Source organism: Phalacrocorax carbo, chromosome 1, assembly GCF_963921805.1.
Source record: "Phalacrocorax carbo chromosome 1, bPhaCar2.1, whole genome shotgun sequence".
Lineage (NCBI taxonomy): Eukaryota > Metazoa > Chordata > Aves > Suliformes > Phalacrocoracidae > Phalacrocorax > Phalacrocorax carbo.
Window position 1 is genome coordinate 199,324,145 of NC_087513.1, and position 20,214 is coordinate 199,344,358.

General features: G+C 43.6%; 1 protein-coding gene across 2 annotated transcripts in view; it reads right to left on the reverse strand.

Moving 5' to 3' along the window:
- The window catches only part of LOC135311552 (E3 ubiquitin-protein ligase RNF213-like), a 72,253-nt gene that overhangs the window by 7,701 nt on the left and 44,338 nt on the right, over nt 1-20,214 (reverse strand). For both annotated transcript variants that reach the window (XM_064441235.1, XM_064441234.1), the window contains exons 32-61: nt 19,152-19,280; nt 18,416-18,480; nt 17,814-17,958; nt 16,453-16,594; nt 16,058-16,231; nt 15,280-15,413; nt 14,913-15,070; nt 14,435-14,638; nt 12,314-12,504; nt 11,319-11,439; nt 10,800-10,900; nt 10,065-10,238; nt 9,351-9,526; nt 9,176-9,272; nt 8,976-9,090; nt 8,161-8,344; nt 6,779-6,990; nt 6,109-6,210; nt 5,701-5,916; nt 4,811-4,892; nt 4,370-4,404; nt 4,176-4,270; nt 3,652-3,802; nt 3,347-3,512; nt 3,089-3,180; nt 2,415-2,669; nt 2,072-2,207; nt 1,008-1,091; nt 580-748; nt 275-470 (exon numbers count right to left, since the gene is read on the reverse strand). In XM_064441235.1, the coding sequence (XP_064297305.1) occupies nt 275-470; nt 580-748; nt 1,008-1,091; nt 2,072-2,207; nt 2,415-2,669; nt 3,089-3,180; nt 3,347-3,512; nt 3,652-3,802; nt 4,176-4,270; nt 4,370-4,404; nt 4,811-4,892; nt 5,701-5,916; nt 6,109-6,210; nt 6,779-6,990; nt 8,161-8,344; nt 8,976-9,090; nt 9,176-9,272; nt 9,351-9,526; nt 10,065-10,238; nt 10,800-10,900; nt 11,319-11,439; nt 12,314-12,504; nt 14,435-14,638; nt 14,913-15,070; nt 15,280-15,413; nt 16,058-16,231; nt 16,453-16,594; nt 17,814-17,958; nt 18,416-18,480; nt 19,152-19,280 (4,301 nt within the window). The remainder of the gene's footprint in view (nt 1-274; nt 471-579; nt 749-1,007; nt 1,092-2,071; nt 2,208-2,414; nt 2,670-3,088; nt 3,181-3,346; nt 3,513-3,651; nt 3,803-4,175; nt 4,271-4,369; nt 4,405-4,810; nt 4,893-5,700; nt 5,917-6,108; nt 6,211-6,778; nt 6,991-8,160; nt 8,345-8,975; nt 9,091-9,175; nt 9,273-9,350; nt 9,527-10,064; nt 10,239-10,799; nt 10,901-11,318; nt 11,440-12,313; nt 12,505-14,434; nt 14,639-14,912; nt 15,071-15,279; nt 15,414-16,057; nt 16,232-16,452; nt 16,595-17,813; nt 17,959-18,415; nt 18,481-19,151; nt 19,281-20,214) is intronic.

Sequence of the window (20,214 nt, forward strand, 5' to 3'; positions counted from 1 at the left end):
CTCCACTTCAGGCTTTGAACAGAAGGGCTCACATTGCCTTTCACAACACCAAGGTTTGCTGAGCACTGTGGTTTTTGACCATACAACTGTTACAATCCAAGGAATGCAGATAGATGCAGAGTGGTGAATGGCCAAATGTACAAGCACCTTCATATGTGTTTGTTCCAGCTCTGGAGAGGTGAGTACCAGGTGCTGGAAATAATAGCCTATACCCTCTGCTGGCCTGAAGCACTGCAACTTGGCTTGTGCTGAAAGTGCATTGTGCTAAGCTCACCTGAGCTTTGATGATCGGTTTCCCACTGATAAAGCGTTGGATCACTTGCTGTTGCAGTGTCTGGAAGTCAAAATGGGTTGTCTCAGTGCCATCTTCCTCTATCACATACTGGGAGTTGGCCAGTGTCACAGTGATCAGATCATTCTCAGTTATCTTCAGCACTGAAGATGGTTTCACTTCTTCTGCAGAGATGATCCTGGGAGAGAAGAAATTACCCTTTGCTGTTAAGGATAGCAGCTTACTTCTTACCTCATCCCACTTTACACATGCATCTCTAGACAAACCCTGATTTGCTTGAAACATACCGTTGCTTTTCCTTTGTGACCTGTGTAGCTGCGTCCACACAACTGTTCTGGAGCTGTATCAGGACACTTGTCACAATGTAACTGATAGAAAGTGGAGTGGGGAGGAGTTTCAGGACAGTGGTATTGACATTGATGTCCTTTGGCAACAGGTCCGGGGGGACTCTGACATCTGTAACAAAATGGAGGGTTTCTCTTCTGCCTCGTGGTGTTCAGAAGAATTCTTGCAAGGGGGAAACTCAGGCTAGTTTTTGTTAAAATCTTTTAATAGTTTTTTTTTTTTTTTATATTAGGTTTTGTATTTTTGGAAGGGTTTTGATTTGTTTTCAACTGAAGAGTCAAACCAAAGCAAGCTCAGCAACTGGCACAGGTTCTAGCCTTCATCAATGGCTTGGGAAAGGGAAGTAACAATACATGGGAAGTCAAAATACCTGAGCACAGTGGTCTCATTCTGATATTGCTCCAGACTTTCTGGATGGTCCCTATAGCTCGGCAGAAAGCTGAACGCTGGTCATCTTCAGGCACAGGATGGGAGAAAAACAGCAGTATCAATGCATGCTCCCAAGAGAAAGCAATTGAAAAAGATTTATTTTTGTCTCCTTGAAAGATAAAGCTTATGCTGTGCAACTGCTCAGTAAACTCTGATAGTCTGGGCCTTGGTTGCCTTTCACAGCTGTGGCTTCAAGCTTAACCAGAGCTCATATTTTTCTAGCCCATATTATACTATAACTGGCATTAAGGGGTGCCGAATCCCAGCTTGCATGCACCATGCTAATACACCTACTTACAGTCTTAAAAACCTGTCTCGTGTATGTTGCCCATTCATGGGTGAAACAGCAGGAAAAGTCTCTACAAGTTTCTCACCTCCTGCTGTCTATACCTACTCTGACGGTGGGAGGCAAACTGCCCAAGACCCATTCCAATGTTTCAGAGATCATTCCAATGTCTCATAGATCTCTACCCTCTCCCCCAGACCCCAAAGATGGCCATGAAGAAGGAGATGACAGAGAATCACCACTGTGAGCTTGTGTCAGGGCCCTGAGGGCACTAATAGGCCTTAATAGTCCTGAGCAGCCTGACCTGGGGACTTCAACTTACCCCTTCCCCCTGGGTGCAGGAGACACATGTCAGCTCAGGCCAGTGCCTGAGTTGTAAGCAGCCCTGTCTCCTGCTCTTGTAACTTATTGGCTGGACTTCCTAGACTCCTTCCGGACTTATTACCTCGCCTTGTGTTATGATCACTGAGTTCTTGGCAGAACCTTGCTCTATCACCACCCTGGCCTTGTCCTGATACTGTGGGAGTGTACCCTGGTTGCTGCCTGGTCTGTGCTGTGGTCACCCTTAGCTCCTGGCTCATCTTCCCTCATGGAGCAGTCTTGTGTTTGCTGCTTGCAACAGAAACCATAGGTCCTGCTATAATATCAGAGCAGAGCATGCAGATGTTGAGAAGTAGTAGATGCCAGTTTACTGGGATCAGAATAATTCCATGTCATACCTGAAAGTTCATGTTGGTCTAAGAATTGTTGTATTGAGTATGTTTCCCGCCCATAGCTGTTCTGGAAGAAGTGGATCAGGGCTTTCTGCAGACTGAAAATGTCAGGCAGGTGCTGGACATGCTGGATGTTTTGGAGCTGGAAGGGAAAATTTAGCATGACTTTGCTATCCACACACTTACTGAGGAACCAGGATTGTGTCTGGCACTGTGTGGTATTCAGGAGAAGGGCACTGTACTGGGAAACACAGGGAAATGATCAACTTAGTGCCCCACTGACACCAAATGGTGAATCCACATGTTGCCTGTCTCTGCTTTGAAGGAGGAGGAATATTTCACAGCAAACCTTAGACATGAGCTCCAGAAGAACAGGGTAGCGGTTTCCTTGACCTTCTCCATGTTCTTGCTGGAGGAGATGCATCAGTGTCTGGATGGACATCTTCTGTTCAAATCTCCACATGTAGGACAGGCCAATAAGTCCAAGGTTTGGCTGGTCTTTGAAAGGAGTCACATGGCCATAAGCTATTTGTAGAAGCAGGTTGGAGCCCTGAGGATCTCTCAACCTCTGCTGCTTGACAGAAGTCAGGCTCTGCTCCAAGGCCTGCAGAATTTAAAGGGTTATTAGGAGCTGCCTTTTGTTACAAAAGGGTTTGGGAGAACTCACAAGTCTTCTCATGATGGAAGACAATGGTGGCTCTGAAGAAAGGGAAGAGACAGTAAAACTTCCTGTTGAAGAATGAAGCTGAGACAAGGACAAAATTGCCCAAGAAGAAACCAACAGGGAATTTTCTTGCCCTCCAAGGCATAGAGCCAATTTTTTTCTGAAGTGAATTTCAATCAGCATGTAAAAAGCATCTTAAAAAAGATTTTAAGATCCTGTTTATTGCATGTGGGAATGTCAGAGCTCATTGGATGTGTCTGGGTATTCACCAGAACCCATATGGGCTCTGCACTTGATCCCTAGAAAAGTGGTAGTTTGTATATGGATACCTGGAAACACAGCTACCAGTCCTCACATACCTGGAAGAATGGCTGAGTCAGGGTTTTAAAGCAGGTTTCCCACTGCCTTCTTTCTTCTTGCCGAAGCAAAATGTTCAAGGTCATGTTTTGTCCTGTAGGAAACGCAAAGGAGAATAAGGGCCCTCTCCCAGTAGATGCTGAAGCCTGTGCAGGATAGCTGCAGTAATGGGCTAAGAGCCACCAGTTCCAGTGACCATGTGAAAACCAACCTGATGTAAGCCTGCTGGTACCCTCCCAATGCGTGGAATATACCTTTACCTATTGTACTGTTGCTCAAGTGCTGGAGAAACAGATGGACAGTCATTGTGGCATCCTCTGTGTTTCTGCTAAGTGCCTCTGCCAGGCATTCAATGTCTTTTTCAAGGTGGTCCCAGAAGAATTTTGCCACATCCTTTGGCTTCTCTGTCATTAGACTCAGAATCGCCTGGAAGACAGGTCAAGAAAGCTTCTAGCTTCTTCCCAGAGTAGGGCAGAAACAATTCCTCACATGGAAGCTGCAGAATAAGTGGGGTGGACAGACAGACAGGAGGTAAGGGAGCAAAAAGAAGCAGGGACTGTCTCACCTGTTTATCTGTATAGAACCCCAGCAGCATGGACGAATGCAGCAGAGCTCTTGCAAGACAGACAGAGGCAGGTGACAGGTCCCTCTCCAATTCAATTTTCCGTATCAAAGGGCTCCCAAGGATGTATCCTTTTCCTGTTCTATCTTCTGTGCTGTGATAAGGAAATGTAATACAGTTTTACACTCTCAATGACTAAGCTTATCTCATGTAAGTTAACATTGGCAGAGGTTTGGCCATCACTGGGTCAGAACAAGTGGGATGAGATGAGACTTTTGGAAGGGAAGAACTGCTGCTGAAGAAATTCCCTTTCTAGCTGTTTTATATCACTCATGCGTTCTCTCTTCTCTGTTCCCCTCACTAGGATGAATTTCCAAGATTTCATCCTGCAGTTCGACCCTGGGTCACAAATATCTTGCTTTGCCCAACTACAGTATTTCCCCTGTTCCCAGAGAATGGAAAGAAGGTCAAGAGGCCACAGCGCTGTTCATCTTTCTTGGGCTGTAGGGCAGGGAGCATCAACTTACATTTCCTTCCTCATGAAACCACTCACAGGTTTGTGATTAAATCCTCCAACTTTGGCACCACATAGGCATTGTTTGACTTCTCCGGGACGCCCACACTGTAGGCAAAGAAATGACAGCAGCATAAAGACATAGGGCAGAAAGCCTAACAGCAGTCAGAAGACCCTCAGCATCACAAAAAGCCAAAAAACACTTACATTGGTGACAATCCAGTATGAACCACACTGACAAGCTGTGTATGAAAGGATATTAGATTAATCAGTCAATTGTCTCCCAATTACAAAATCCCCCATGATGTAAGCACAGCCAGAAATTCACTGGGAGGGCAAGAGCCCAGGTCCTTCCCAAGTAAGACTTTCTTCCCACCTACTGGGATCGGGTCTTACAACATGGTTCTCACAGAGTTTGCCATAAATGGACTGGGGGTTGCTGCAGCCGAAAAGAGATTGGTAAAGTACTCAACAGAAGCACAGATGTATCTTTAAAGAAAGCCATCCTTCCTTCCATCCACCTGTTCCTTCTTTCCCTCCATCCCCTGGCCAGGCTGTCTCAGGGCACAGTTCTAGCAAGTTCCGTGTGTCTGCCATCCATATAGGAGCAGCTGCCCTGGACTGAAGTAAAATTTCCTCAGCACTTACTCCAAGCTGTATCATGTTGACCAATTTTCCAGTTCTTCTGTTCAAAAAGGAGGTCTCCAGGCATGGTGGGAAGGTAGGACCCCTTAGAAAGGAAACACAGGTGTAAAGAAGGATTTGAGGAATTGTAACCATTTTCCTAGTTTGCTTCTCAGCTACTGGAGAAATAACAGTTCTGGAGATAAACACATTATGTTCAAATGGATAAATGAAAAACCTTGACTAAGACATAGACCAAGGGACATAGCGTTATATCAGCTGGGGATACATTGGGGATGGCTGGGCTTACAAGAACAGCAATGCCCAAGTTAGCATCTTCATCACTTTGGTATCTGCCTACCAAACTGAAGATTCAGAGGGAAGGAGCAGGATCTCAACACTGCCATTGTCTTCACAGCCAAGAGACAGGCAATGCATATCTCAATTGCTTCCTGCACTCCTCAAATAACAGGAAAAAATTAAGCATCATTAGATGCAATGGAAGGCCTAGTCTAGTGAAAAGCTTATCTTTGCCTGACAGTTGACATATCTGTGGTCAGAATGAAGAAGTTTGAGCTAGGATTTGAGTACTATAAGCTCAGTCAACAACTAGTATTTGGTAGCCCCCAGGTTCCCTTAGATTCACTGGAGAGAGATGGGCATCTCCAGCAGGCTGTGTCCCCCACTTTCAATACAGATAGTGATGGACAGTCTCAGTTTGCTCTCATGGACTGTTTGGAAGGGAGTGGAAAAACTAGAAGGCTCCATATAGTGTTTGCAACACCCAGAAAGCTGCAAACTGACCCAAGCCAAATCTGGTTGTAAGCTGACAGAGCTGGTTGTGTAAAAGCAGATCCCACCCCTGAGAGTGTTATCATGAAGGGAAGTAGCTATATCCCTACATCTTGACTTACCTTCACCACATGAGGCTTAAAGCAGATATTTGTGAAAAGATGAGTGAGGGGACTTTGGGATAGGGCCAGAGTAAAAGCGGTGTGAAACACCACTTCCATCAAGAACTTGTTTTTATGTCTGCACAGAGCATCCACGATCTTCCTCATCTTGTTTTCCAGAGGCTCTTCTGGGAGCAATGGTGTTTGGAGGATATTTGCCATTTGTTTTATGACAGGCTAGAAAAGAAATTGGACAAACCATGTGGAATGTAAGGAGACCCATAAGGCACAGCCTGCTGGTAGGCTTCGAAAATGGTGTTTTGTATAATAATGTGATGATCCTTTTGTCTCCAACTCAGGAGGAAATTCCTATAGCTTTCTACAAACACCCCATAGAAATCTTCTGTAGGAGACACAATGGATACTCACCATCAGTCTCTGCATTTCCTGGGGATCTTTGGTTTTTATTTGATTTTCTGCTCTGTCCAACACTGAAGACATCAGTGTTATATTCGACCAGACACCCATATGCTGTGAAATACAGAGGTAAGTTACGTTTTTGTAATGAAGATATCATCAGCATATAGCAGGCTATCTCAAGACCACTGAAGCATTCATATGGACCCCTCACAAATTACCATGCTATTTTTGTGTTGTGAATATTACAAACTCTCTTTTGCATCTTTTAAAAATTGTATTTGTATCATGGGGGAAAGCTTGTGGTGCTGTAGAGATATGAGATCTGAAACCTGTTCTGCTTGAATTTTACTGTGCAGTTGTTTCATTTCTGCAATCTTCCAAATACGCGAATGAGTGCCTCCAGGGGAACAGTCCCTGGATGAAGGAGGGATGAATCATTCTCTAGAGGAGCTTATATCTCTCCTTAGACTAGAAGAAAGCCCTAAGAAGTTTCTCATTACTTAAGTTGTGTGATTCCTATCCCAACAGCTCTGAGGCTACAAGATGTATTTCACCAGGCAGGGCTCAAGTTAGCCAGCTGTACACCCTCAGAGCTAGCTGCCAAGAAAAGCCTGTATGCATCTACGCTTGGGTGGCACAACTTCAGTGACCTGTAGATGAGCTTTTGGAAGACACTCACCTGTGAAATTTCAACCCCTCTGGGTAAAATCCATTTTTCTGCTTGAAGGATCTTCTGCATTTGATTGAACCCATAGCTGTTACAGAGATTTCTAATGAGGAATATTTGAGGCCATGGTGTCTTTGCATTTGCCACCAGCTTCTTCATTGCATTCACCAGGTCTTGCTCTTCTTGCTTGTTCCCACTAGGAGATGGTATGTTTGGATCTGCAACTACCAGTGAAATTTCTCATTAGGCTCACTCCCATGCAGTCATAGATAATTTTTGCAAGCACACCACCTGCTTAGGTTGCAACAACCCTTTTTCCCCAAGAGTAGAAATATGGCCTGAAACCATAGTATCCTGTGCTTCTTAATATTTGCACCATGCAGGGAAGTAGAATACTATACAGTGAATATGGGGACTGAATGGCCTACTGTTGTCCCATTTTTGGCCCTTATAGGATCTTAGTTGGGTAATCTTCTCTAGCATCTATCTTAGGTCAGAAAGGAAAGCTCTCAAAGCCTGTCCAGAAGGTAGAGAGCAATCTCATGGCTTTGTTCTTGGTATGTGAGATAAGAAGTGGGAATCCACTGGCCTTTTTTATATCTCGGCCTTATAAAGGGTCTACTGTATCTCCGTTGATTATATGGGTTGAGGTAAGACTGTGTCAGTGTCTTGACTCAGACTTGGACACTCCTTAAAGCTGACAAAGATATAAGGAAGTGAATCAACAGAGTTTAGGGTGCAATACATGCTCTTCTAAACCAAGTGACTCACATGTGCTCAGTGTGAACTTCACTGACTCTGCCTGCATTCTCCACAGACTAATGGGAGAACAATCCAAACACATGCACCTACCTGTAGACACCTAAATGCTTATTGTGCTACACTGCTGCACACTACCCCTTAAGTCTGGTGAACTATTTGTTCAGGGGAAATGCCAATATTCAGATAAGTTTAACTCTGAACAAAAATTAGATGTTTCAATATTGAGAAAATAATCCAGAAAAATGAAGATGGTTTCAGGGCAAGTTCTAGGTAATATATAAATTTTGGGTGCAATATACACATCTTTGGATACAATCTGTTTATATACAACATTTAGCAAATTTAACACCATGCAGTTTCAATATTACCAAAAAAATAGTTTTATAGTATCAGAACAAGAGCATTAAAAAATTATCTAGATTTAAAAGAAATAAATTCTGATCCTGAATCACCACTTGAAAATTAATCTGTTAAACCCCTTAAATTTAGATAAAGCTTTAACTTTTTTTCTCTTCCTTTTCCTCCCCCCACCCCCCAGAAACCTCCTATGCTAGCAAATGTTTGGCTTGTTCTAAACCTGTTTATGAGAAAACATAAATCTTATGCTCTCTGCTGCTAGCAGAAGGACTCACCAGAAAGCACCTGTCTGCCAAGCACAGTGGCCACATGGCTGATGGAGAACCGGAGACGAGCTATGAACTGAAGGGTGTCAATTTTTGAGGTCTTGTGTGAGCAGAAAGCAGAAAGGTCTGCAGTAGACAGGCAGCTTTCAGCAAGCTGGTTGACATTGTCTTGGGAGGAAGGATGCATAAAATCCTGTTCAACAGAGAAAGAAAGAGAGAGAAAGTTAAGAGTCCAAAGCTGCTATAGGTTCTGGGTATTCCCTTCTTTCCTAAGCTTTTTCACCAGGTACAAAGCTCATTTCTGCTGTGGTGCTGTGTCCTGTGAATCAAATCCCCAGAAATGACCTGCTTTACAGGTGGACTATTTTTCATCATCTCTGAATGTAGCCCCAACTCTTCTTCTCTGGCAGGGGAGGACTGCCTCCCTTCTTGATTCACTTGGAGAATCACATATTGAACAGATCTCCTTATGCATATCTGTAGTGCACCAGTTCGGAGTGGAGCAGAGGCCAGGGACAGTTCTGCTCAGAGTATCAGCTCTGTGCTCAAGCTCTTGTGGCTTATAAATCAGGCCATGGGCACCCCTGGACTCAAGGAGCTCCAGCTCCAAAATTCAGACTGTACATTGGACCTTATTAACTCAGGCCTGGGTTCTTCCAGAGTACCCTTAGGCACATAACCGAGGGTTATGTCTGTTCCAGGCAGCCTCAGGAGCCAGTGCGGGGAAAGAGAGAGGAAGTGTGTGATCTGCAAAGGGCAGGACAGGAAATGATGGTTAGTTTGAGTGTGGATTCCAGGAACATCTCAAGGATATTTGCACTTACCTCCAGACAATGCATCACCATGAAGTAGAAATGGTTCCAGTTCATTTTGTTGAAAGCTACCTTTTCCTCCATCTCAGAAAGGTATTTTTCCAGGTGAACCTTTATGTTGTTGAACCTATGACAAAAAAAAGACATAGGATGTGAGCATCCATGTAGCCTGTGTGGCTCAGTGATCAAGCTAGGGGCTATATCACACTAACCCATGTTGCAGGAGCAGTTTCAAGAGTGAGGACTTGATTGTTGGACTGGTGTCCATGCACTCTTCAAAGGGTGACAGCTCACTTTTTGACTTGCACACTAAAAATGAAGGATGACATTCATTATTTTTCTCCAGTACAAGATCAGGTCAGGGTCCCAGTGAAGTCAGGCTCTTACCCCTTTTTATTGTCCGGTGCTCAGGGCTGGATGGCTTGCAGGCTACAAACTGGATTAGTCGAGTGATGACTTCTGGGGATGGTGTGCCTCTGACTCCCAAGATAGAGGTGGTGACAAACTCCACAAAGAAGGAGTTACATTTCCTCCTGAATTTGTTGTGACATGCAACAGCTTCCCTGTCAGAAGGAATAAAATCAAGATCTACCATCAAACACAACAAAGCAAAAACCAGTTTCTCTTCTCTGCCTCTCTGAATGTGACCAGGAGACCAGGTACACCTAGACTGTCGAGAATAAATATACTTTTTGAATAGAGAGGGGAATTAACCCCCAACATTTTTTCTGAGGATACTCAGATACTCAGTATCCTCAGATACTGAGGATAAATTTTCTTCTTCCCCTGTACTCTCCCTCTGTCCTACCTCTGCTCAAGATAGCTAGAGAAAAAAGAAAAAGGAATTCTCATGTAGTATGTATGCCTGGATAGACTGCCTGTTGACACAGAGGTAAAAGTGCTGGAATTGACCCTAGATCACTTTATGTGAATCCGTTCACCACCAAGGGTTTGCTACACATGGTAAATACTGACATTTCCATGGAGTTCACATATTAATGACATTTGTGTAACCTCTGCTTTGGTAACTATTCCAGTATTTTATATGAAGTGATAGAGACTGAAACAACAAAACTAGTTGTTTTACTAATTACAGGATACCTTGTGGCCGCTGTAGCTGTGGGTGTGTAATCCTCTGGGAAGTTAACCTTGCAGATCTTACACTGCTTGCTTCTCCACTCACGGATGCACTGTGAGCAGAAAATATGGCCACAGGGCAGCTCTGCTGGGTCAGTGATCTCCAGTAGACAGCTCTTGCAGTCCTTCACACCCTTCCTGAAAGATGCCATCAAAGGAAGACACAACTCAGGGCTGATTTCTGACTGGTGCCAGACTTGAGGGTGGGCATGGGATTCTTATGCCTAACATTTGCTGTGGGTATCAAAACTGGATGGTCATTTTTGACTAGCCTTACTGGTGAGCAGAGAATAAAGGCAACATCTGCTAGTTTAATAAGTGGATGGTTCCACCAAGGACCATCCCACCTAGGAGATGTGTCCTGTCATGCTAGGTGTGGCTGGGTGAAGGGGATGGGCCTTATTCACAGTCTCACTAGGCCTGTGAGTACCTACATCAATGACACCACATTCAGTTCCAGGGTTGTCTCTGTCACCAGCCAGGCACAACACTGCATGGGAAAGGCTTTGCTCTGTGGCCTTGTGAGATTGGGCATTACATGCTCTGGCATTAGAAGTCTCCAGGAGGAATCCTTTGGCCTTAGGAGATTCATCCCCATTGATGAGTGATGATCTTACCACACCCCTTACAAAAAACAGTTTCAATGTAAAATGTCTCCAGAACAGCGGTTTGTTTTTTTTTTAATTGGCTTGGACTTACACAAGGTAGACAGTGTCAGCACTTTGGTTGCATTTCTTGAGCACTTTTATCACCAACTCAAAAGCTTCTGCTGGCTCAAAATTTTGTGTTTCCATCAGCCGCTGTAGAAAAGAAAGGATAGTGAAGGCTCAATGGTAATATCTTCTTGGCATATGAAAGAGGAACAATATGGGATGTCAGCACCACAAAGTTACATAATAAACCACCAAAATCAAACAGACCCACCAAGTATCTTTCCTCATGTAATGCCAGGAATAATTGGCCTGAAAAATGTCTTAAGCTTTCAAGGAAGCCTTCTTTTAAATAAAATTCTGATTCTGGCGTGCTTTCATGATGATTCTGAAATCTCAGTGCTTTTTGCACTTGATGGAGCTTCTACCCTTTTCCCACCTTCTTCCCATTTCTGTGCCCTCCCTTAAGCTGGGATCAGAGGAATCCCTGGAAGATAACGTTCTTTCCAAAATCTGTTGATCTCCAAGTCTATAAAATGTCTAGGCAAGCACTACACCGAGCTCATACATTCCAGGTGAAGATGAACTGCTTCACAAGAAGTCTCAGAAGGTTTTCATCTATTTGTGTCTCGTTGTGGAGCAGGTGGTCAAAGAACATGTAGACAATGTTGGTGCAGGTCCACTGGTGTCTGGAAAACACACACAGATGTTGAACAAAGCTTCAAGACTTGCCAGAGAAAGCCACAGATGATCTACTCTACTGTTGCAACAGTGCAATTTTAAGTGGGATTCTGGCCTACAGACCTCTGAGGTCTCTTCCAACCAAGATTTCTATGACAGATCTCAGGTACTGTGAGATGATTTGAGGTCATAAGACCTCCTGGGCTAGCTTGGGAGGACTAGACTAAGGAAGGAGAGAAAAATATGGCGTGGTCCTGTCCACACTGAACTGAGTTGTTGAATAGTTACCAGGTTTTGTCTATGGAGACATCTACTCTACTATAGCATGCATCCTAGGCATGACCAAGCATGCCGTCAGATGTTCAGAAAAACAGGTCTTATAGTCAAGGAATGATGGGTGCGTGACCGTGATCAAAATGCACAGTTCTTAACATAGCTTTTTGAAGTGGCTTTGCCAATGTTTTTGTGATAATCAGACAACAGAATGACCAAAGGATTAGGAAGGAGCTATCAGCTTCAGGGATAAAGGTTCTCAAACTAATTACTACAGGTTCCCAAGGAAAGGATGGATTAAACTCACAGTGTAGACACCTATCTCATAGAAGATGTGAGATAAGGCCCCATATATTTGCCTGAAGTCTTTCAATTCATTGAAACACTGGATTAGGAACTCCAGGGAAAAAGGTAATCTATGAGCAATCCTTCTCCATAGACTATATTTCTAAGCTTCAAGCATTTTAATTTTCAAATCTTTTGGTGAGAGCTGGCAGAATCTTTTTGCGAACACATGCCAACAATTTGAAGCAAAAAATTTTGGCTGGTCTGAAAGAGGACATGTTACTTGAAAGATGAAGACAGGCTGTTGAGAAGGGTTGGACTTACAACACACTCCTCAGGAGTTCCCTTTTCTTCTGGTAAAGGTGAACCTGGTAATTGTCCATACTGATCCACTCCATCCAGGGCTTAATGGATTTGACCCTTCTAAGCCATTCTGTACAGGCCTCAAATGACAGAAGATTATCTGTGGGCTGCACTTTCTTCAGGAGAATGTTCACGGTGTCAAGGGTGACAAACTGAAATTACATTTAAAAAGAGAGAAGAAAAAAATGGCTTTTATAGCTGGCATAGCCCCATTACACCTTGGTGGAAAAAAAAGCTTTGGAGGCTGTGATGGGGAATACTCTGTAAACCTTAGCTTGGTGCACACAACAACAAATACCATAGTAGGAGTTTATTAGGCAAGGAAGTGAGTACAGTACAGAAACCATAATTGTACCGTAGTGTAACTCTGTTGCATCTGTGTACTGAATACTGTTTGAATATTTGAACCAGAGCACTGTTTTCCCTCCACATGGAAACTTTCGTCTCTAAGCTTCTAAGCTTGTTGCCCTCAGTCTCCTTGACCGCCAGGAGGGAGAAATAGGTATCTCCAAAGAACAGTTCTTCCATTTCACAGAGAGATGTTCAAGATCTTTGAATTACTTGTTCTTTGGAAAGACTTAGATATTTGGGTGTGATCCAGATGACCTATTATAGGTCTCTGCTGTCAGCTGAAATGCCTTTGGATGTCTGAGACATCTATACAGAGCTGGCAGATAGGGCACAAGACCTACAGGAGACTCATGCCCAACTGCAGTAGGAGCTGGAGGCCAAAGAGCACCTCAGATGTCAGTAGATGCCTACTTGTGGGCAACTGAACTGCACCTCTCCCTTCAGTTGTGAGTCACTCTCCACTGCCTCTGTAGACCATGTTTTCACTAGCAGTCACAGGAGATCATATGACCATTGCAAATGTAGAGACATTCCTGTAGACATGTAAGCTACAGTGTCTGAACCCAGACTTGGACCTCACCCAAGAAGTTAAACACTATGACCATCACCTGTAAGGTGTGAGTGTCTAAGAAGAGATGAATGACACACCCAGAAAACCCAAGCAAAAGGATGTGTAATGTTTTTCTACACAGTGTAGATTAAATTATAGAAGTTTTGAAGACCAAAAAGAATAAATGCAATTAAAAAATGTTTAAAGGAGGATGAATCATAGAATCATAGAATGGTTTAGGTTGGAAGGGACCCTTAGAGGTCATCTAGTCCAACCCCCCTGCAGTGAGCAGGGACATCCCCAACTAGATCAGGTTGCCCAAAGCCCTGTCCAACCTGACCTTGAATGTTTCCAGGGATGGGGCATCTACCACCTTTCTGGGCAACCTGTCCCAGTGTTTCACCACCCTCATTGTAAAACATTTCTTCCTTATATCTAGTCTGAATCTACCCTCTTTTAGTTTAAAACCACTACCCCTTGTCCTATAACAACAAGCCTTGCAAAAGAGGTTGCCCCCATCTTTCCTATAGTCCCCCTTTAGGTATTGAAAGGCCACAATAAGATCTCCCTGGAGCCTCCTCTTCTGCAGGCTGAACAACCCCAACTCTCTCAGCCTGTCCTCATAGGAGAGGTGCTCCATCCCTCTTATCATTTTTGTGGCCCTCCTCTGGACCCGTTCCAATATGACCATGTCCTTTCTGTGTTGGGGGCTCCAGAGCTGGGAACAGTACTCCCAGTGGGGTCTCACCAGAGTGGAGTAGATGGACAGAACCACGTCCCTCAGCCTGCTGGCCACACTTCTTTTGATGCAGTCCAGGATATGTTTGGCCTTCTGGGCTGCAAGTGTACATTGTTGGTTCATGTCCAGCTTTGCATCCACCAGTACCTCCAATTCCTTCTCTGCAGGGCTGCTCTCAATCCCTTCATCCCCCAGCCTGTATTTATACTGTGGGTTGCCGCGACCCAGGTGCAGGACCATGAAGGTCCTTTGCTGGGGGATAAGCTGGATATGACCATTAGCTCTGAACCTCCCTAAGACTTACTGGTAGCTGGAAAAGACTTCCAAGGAAAGATCCCCTGAAGTCTTGACTCTTTTCTTACATTTTCACTGAATATTTCCTAGTGACCATTGCTAGAAACAGGCTGTGCTCTGTGAACACCAGCTGTTCCCTTTTGCTCACCATTTCTGGCAGGTCTTTCTCATACATTTTTTGCAGCTCGCTTGTTACAGTCTCATCACTTTTTACCAGGTCAACAAAGAGTTGATACTCCTCTTGTAGGTAGAAATATTCCATATGAAGCCAGATGGGGGAAAAGCCTATCTCCTTCTGCCCCACAGAGGAGCAAAGCTGTTTCGCATTGATTAGGAGAGCTTTTGACAGAATCTGCAGATAAAATAAAAGGTGTTATTTCTGCTCCAAACAAACATCAGGGGAATGACGATGGAAGTCTGCATTGCTGAAGCAGGCTGGTCAAGCTTCTCCATCAAAAAAACTTTTTCTTTAGGTGGAATTAAGACTAAGCACCAACAGTTGTTGGGAAGTGTGCAGAACATGAGAAGCTAATTTTTTTCCCCACTTCTTGGAAACATAGATATCTGTAGGCTTGTGACTCAAGCTGGTGCCATTTAAAGCTTGTACTCCACCAAACCCTATTTACCTCATAGACAGAAAGATCTTGGCCAGGCAAAGTCATCCTTAGAAAATCATTAGTGTAACACTGCATCATCTTTGGATTATTGCCATCTGGCATCTGCACATTCTTGATCAGTGCTTGGAACAATAAGGCTGGTTCCTTCATAGGCACTTTTGGATGACCTAGAGGAAAGGACAGAGATTCAGGTAATCAGAAAATAGAAGCTGACAGAAAAACAGAAGTGCACAACAGATGTTCTAGGTCATTATGGTTGCATGGGAGCATAACTGCTATGGTTGCTCCTACAACAACCTTTGGCTATTGTGGGAAACTTTGGAGACCAGCTTCCCTGGATTAAAGAGCAATACCTGCTTGAAAAGTCCAAAGTTACCTTTTGTTTTATAGACTGTCTTCCATAGTTCCTCCAGGTAGGCCTTCAAAACCCAGCTGAATGGGAACTGGCAAAACACAGATGTGTTGGGGTCTTCAGTCATTGACAACACGGAAATCTTAGCATCTTGTTTCCTTAAACAACACAGAATGAAGCAATCATGTAATATATTCTAAGTGTACTGAACTGAAGCATCACAGAGAAATATCCGACTGCCACTGGTATGTGTTCTGCTTAAAAGGTTAAAAAGCACAGAAAGATATTTTGCAAAAAACTCAGTAACAATGAAAACAAGGCAGGAGCAGAAAAAGTTCCTGTCACTAAGAGCTGAAGGCTAAAAACCACTGCAGCTGGGGAAAGAAAACTGAGTCAGAGAACATCTGTCTTGTCTCTGACCATAGCTACCGTTCAGAGTAAGCTGACTGATCAATTAAAATGTTGGACACTAAATGTATTTGTGCTGGGGAGGGGATTCATCTGCTCTGACCTTAGGGAACTCAAAGTTTCTAAATTCTAGACCCATGGGTTCTGACTTCACCCTGTGTTAATCAGTGGTCCAAGGAACTGGAGTTCCTGAGTGGCTGAAAGTTTAAGAGAACAGGAAGGTTCTGATTCCAATCACATGACACAAAGGACTTATCATGGATAAGTTATGAGCTGTGTGAGCTCATCTTAACTTCAGACTTGTTCTACCATTTCTTTTTGCAAGGAGTTGCATTATGAAAGTAAGGTTTTGTTCTCCTAAATGTACATACTGTATTTTTTCCAAGTCTCTTACTTGCTGGTATATTTAATTCTCAAGAATGATTCTTCTTTGAACATCTGAAGCCACAGTTCTGAGAGTGGAGACAGTGGAGAGAGATGATCCAGGTTGTTGTTTGCATCCACCACCGCAAGAATTTGAGCAAACAGATTGGCCACAATGTCTTCTAGATGCATCCAGAGCGCATGCCTAGAAGTGATAACATGGCCTGTCAAGCGTCTTCCTTGTACCTGACCGACCCTCTATTCATCAGAAACTCACATCAGCTTCTGTATACCACATAGCAATATACCTTCTGGTTGTCATATTTGAGCCCCATTAAGTATTGTGCTTCACACACTGCATCTCTTTTAATGCTCTCAGAAACAGACCTGTTAGAAATTTGGAAAGGGCTGCACAGATAAAAGTACCTGAATGAAGTGTCTTCAAGGATGAACTCACTGGAGACTGCTCTGCGGAGAACCCACTCCCTTGGCTCAAGGCTTATTTTCTCACGTTCTTGTAGGAGGTGGCAAATTCTCCTTTTCAGCACACTCATAAAATGAATAGAATCTAATTGTAAAACAATGTTTATTAAAACAATTGAATAGAAGGAGTTTCCATGCAAAGTTTTCAGTCAGAGTAAAGCCAGTCATAGAAAGTGACTTCTATGAAAGTTCTTGGTTTTCCTCCACAGTAACATCCAGAGGCTTTATATTCTACCCTAGTCACTTCCCCTTCCTCTTTATTTCTAGTGAGCTAATATTGGGGGCAACATTTAGTAAAGACATGCCATTTTTTATGGAGGAAACAAAATCCACTTATCTCTGTCTCAGTCTTTTAAAAATAATTGTGTGAATTAGGTTCTGTGGTGTATAAATACTCTGATACTCATATTGACATGGAGAAATGTTTGGTATTGTATATCACAAGAATAGTCAGTGCTGCAGAAAGGTTGACATCCTGTCCTTATCTGTATGACACTGGTATCAATGTGAAATAAAATTTGTGGGATTGTTTCTATTTCAGTACTGATATAACCACAAGAAAAAGTCATCCTGCATTGTTCTGAGGAATGAAGGTGTCACTATGCAATCACAAGAAAACACCTTTTCCTGAGGGACATTTTCTTATAGTCAAAATTTGGTTTTGCTCTATGACCACAAGAACTTCCCAGACCCACCACATCTTTGAAGTGGCAGTATGGTCTCTTTCCTTTTTCCGTCACTAACAAACATCCTAGGCACCTGACAGGAACCTATTGTTCAAAGGAGAGCAAGTCATGCACCACAGTGACAAAGTCTTTCCATATGCAGAAAAGAATAATTTCCAAATGCATCAGTAACTATTTGGTGCTTGGTTTCTCATGAAACCAGATGTTTTTCATTTTGCTGAAGCCAGAGTTTTCTATCACCTGCACAAAAAATTTGTATCAATTCCATGTAGAAATCAGTTGGGTAGATTTGGACTCCAAAATAGCCATACGGGTATAAAGTGACCTGTGCCTCAGATTTTTCTACCAAGGTCTCCATCAAAGGTCATGTGAAAAGCTGGATGTTTCAGTACAGACTCTGAGAACTCACAACATGGGGCACATGGGGAGCAGAAGAGGCCCTGAGCAAACCTAGTCTTCTCTCTTTTGGCATTTCTGCCCATGCTGGCCTAGATGGGCACCAGGACAGATCATTAAATCACTCATTTCATTCCCCCTGTTCCATGGTTTGCAATGTGCAAGATGCAGCCATGCATAAATAAAAATCCCAACCCACTCTGGGTCTTGGTTTGTACTTACATGTGGTTCTAGTATTATCGTGGAAAAGCAAGTTGTGAATGATCACGAGTCTCTCAGTGGCACGCCGACTGTTGTCTGTCTTGTCTTCCAGCTGGATCACAGCTTTCTGGATGCTCTGTTTGATCATAAAGTCCATGCTGAGGAGCTGTGAATGGAAAAGACTGGAGGTCAGTATATTGCCTAACACTCCATTGCATTTGCTCTGTCAGTTCCTACTTAACTTGACACAAAGGACTCCGAGGTATATATCTGCTTCACCATCCCATCCCTAGTAAATCAATCCCAACATTGCAGAGAAGTGCTAAAAGCCCTGGGAAGGGATGAAGAAAAGGGGGAAGAGATTTCATGCTTTGTCAAAGTTCACACAAGGCTTAAATGTGCCTACTCTGGCCTTGTGTTAGTCTGTCATAGGGTGGGCACCACTTCACCCTCACTGTGTGACTCACAAAGACCTGCAAATACTTTTTCCTATGGCAAATGTACTATCCAAACCAGGAACCAGCATAACTTCATCCCTAAATGCCTATGAAATATACTGTTTCCTAAAACAGTTCCTGAGTAATGTCAGGCAGGTGAAATAAGAAAAAAGAAATAAATCATACATTTCCTTCTGGAGAAAGACTGGACTTGGCTGGATCTTCAAGAGCAGCATATTCCTCTGAAGAACCTGAAATCACAATTGCTCATAAAATTCCTTTGTAAAAAATGTAGAGACCTGAAAAATAGGTACCTCTATCCCAAAGAATAGAACTTTTCAACAATCAACAATCAGCAAAGCTGTCCATCTAAGAAATTTTAACCTGGGCTTTGTCCCCAGTGAGGACAATTGCCAGTAACCAGACCTCAGTTTTGGTTGGCATCTCATAGGAAATGCAGGTGTGTCAGGACAGGAAATGGAGTCCCTCCCCCCTTTATCTACACATTCTGAAAACAATGGCAGGGATGGGTTGAGTTGGCTTTGAGCTCACCAGATCAAGAATATTTAGTGGTTTTATTTGGGCAAAGCGTGATGAAATACTTGCCGGGAATCAGAGTGAGTGTGTGTCTACTGTATAATGAAAGCCACACCAGTACAGCCGATTTGCTATTGTAACTGAAGAACTAGCTTAGTTACCCTGCTACACTAGAGTCACAGCTTGCAGACCAGGAGGAAAAAAAATGCAGTGCTGTGAGGGCTTCAGAAACAGCAAGTACAGTAAGTCCTGCCAAGACCCAAAGCCGGTGCCTCCAAGGACTACTTGATCTAGCTGTACTTACAGTTGTAGACAGAGCAAATGGGCACACAGAGGAAGGGACAGAGCTGTGCAGGTAGTGGGTGAAAAGCAAACAGATTATTACCTGTTGGGAGATGCCCTTGGAAGGTGGTCATGAAAATCTCAGCAATAGTCATTTTGGCAAGCTGGCCTAGATTGGCTGTGAAGTTGTCTGGGGGCATCAGATCATCCAAGTGGATCGACATCCATTCACCTGGGGAGGCAGTAAGCGTGACAGAAATAGTAGTACCGGGCAAAACTGCTGTGCACAGTTGACCTGCTTTGCTTGGTGCACTATGCCCATCCAGAAAAATCAATGAACTTTGGCTGCCCCAGCCTACCAGCATCCTGGATAATAAGATATTGAGAGATGGAAGATTTATCACTTGTTTCTTTTTGCCCTGAGGGAGGATACACTTCTCTTACATCATTCTGTTCCCCCCTTTCCATCTTCCTAGTGCTAATGGGCACAAATTCCCTGTCATTCTCATCCATTAACAAGGGAACAAAATGATCCAATAACCCAAAAGGTGTTTGACTACCTTCAACATTAAGAAGTTTTTTCTTACGTTTGAATGGAATTTCTTGTATTTCAGTTTCTGTCCACTGCCTCTTGTCCTGTCATGGGACACCACTGAAGCATCTGAATCCATCTTCTTTAAGCCCTCCCATTATGTATGTACACACAGTGATGAGACCCCATGAATCTTCTCTTCAGGCTGAACTATCCCAGCTGTCCCAGCCTCTCCTCATATGAAAGATGCTCCAGTCCCTTATTTTTCTGGCCATTCACTGGGCTTATTCCAGTATGTCCATGTCTCTTTTATACTGGGAAGTCCAGAAATGGACACACTAGTCCAGGTGTGGCCTCACCAGTGCTGAGTAGAGGGGAAGGTCACCTTCCTTGGCCTGCTAGCAGTGCTCTGCCTAATGAAGGCGTTGTTGGCCTTCTTTGTCACAAGGACACATTGCTAGCTCATGTTAAACTTGATGTCCACCAGGACCACCAGGTCCTTCTCTGCGGAGCTGCTTTCCAGCTGGTCAGGACCCAGCCTGTACTGGTGCCTGGGGTTATTCCTCAGTGGGTGCAGGACTTTGCACTTCCCTTTGTTGAACTTCATGAGGTTCCTGTCAGACCATTTGTCCAG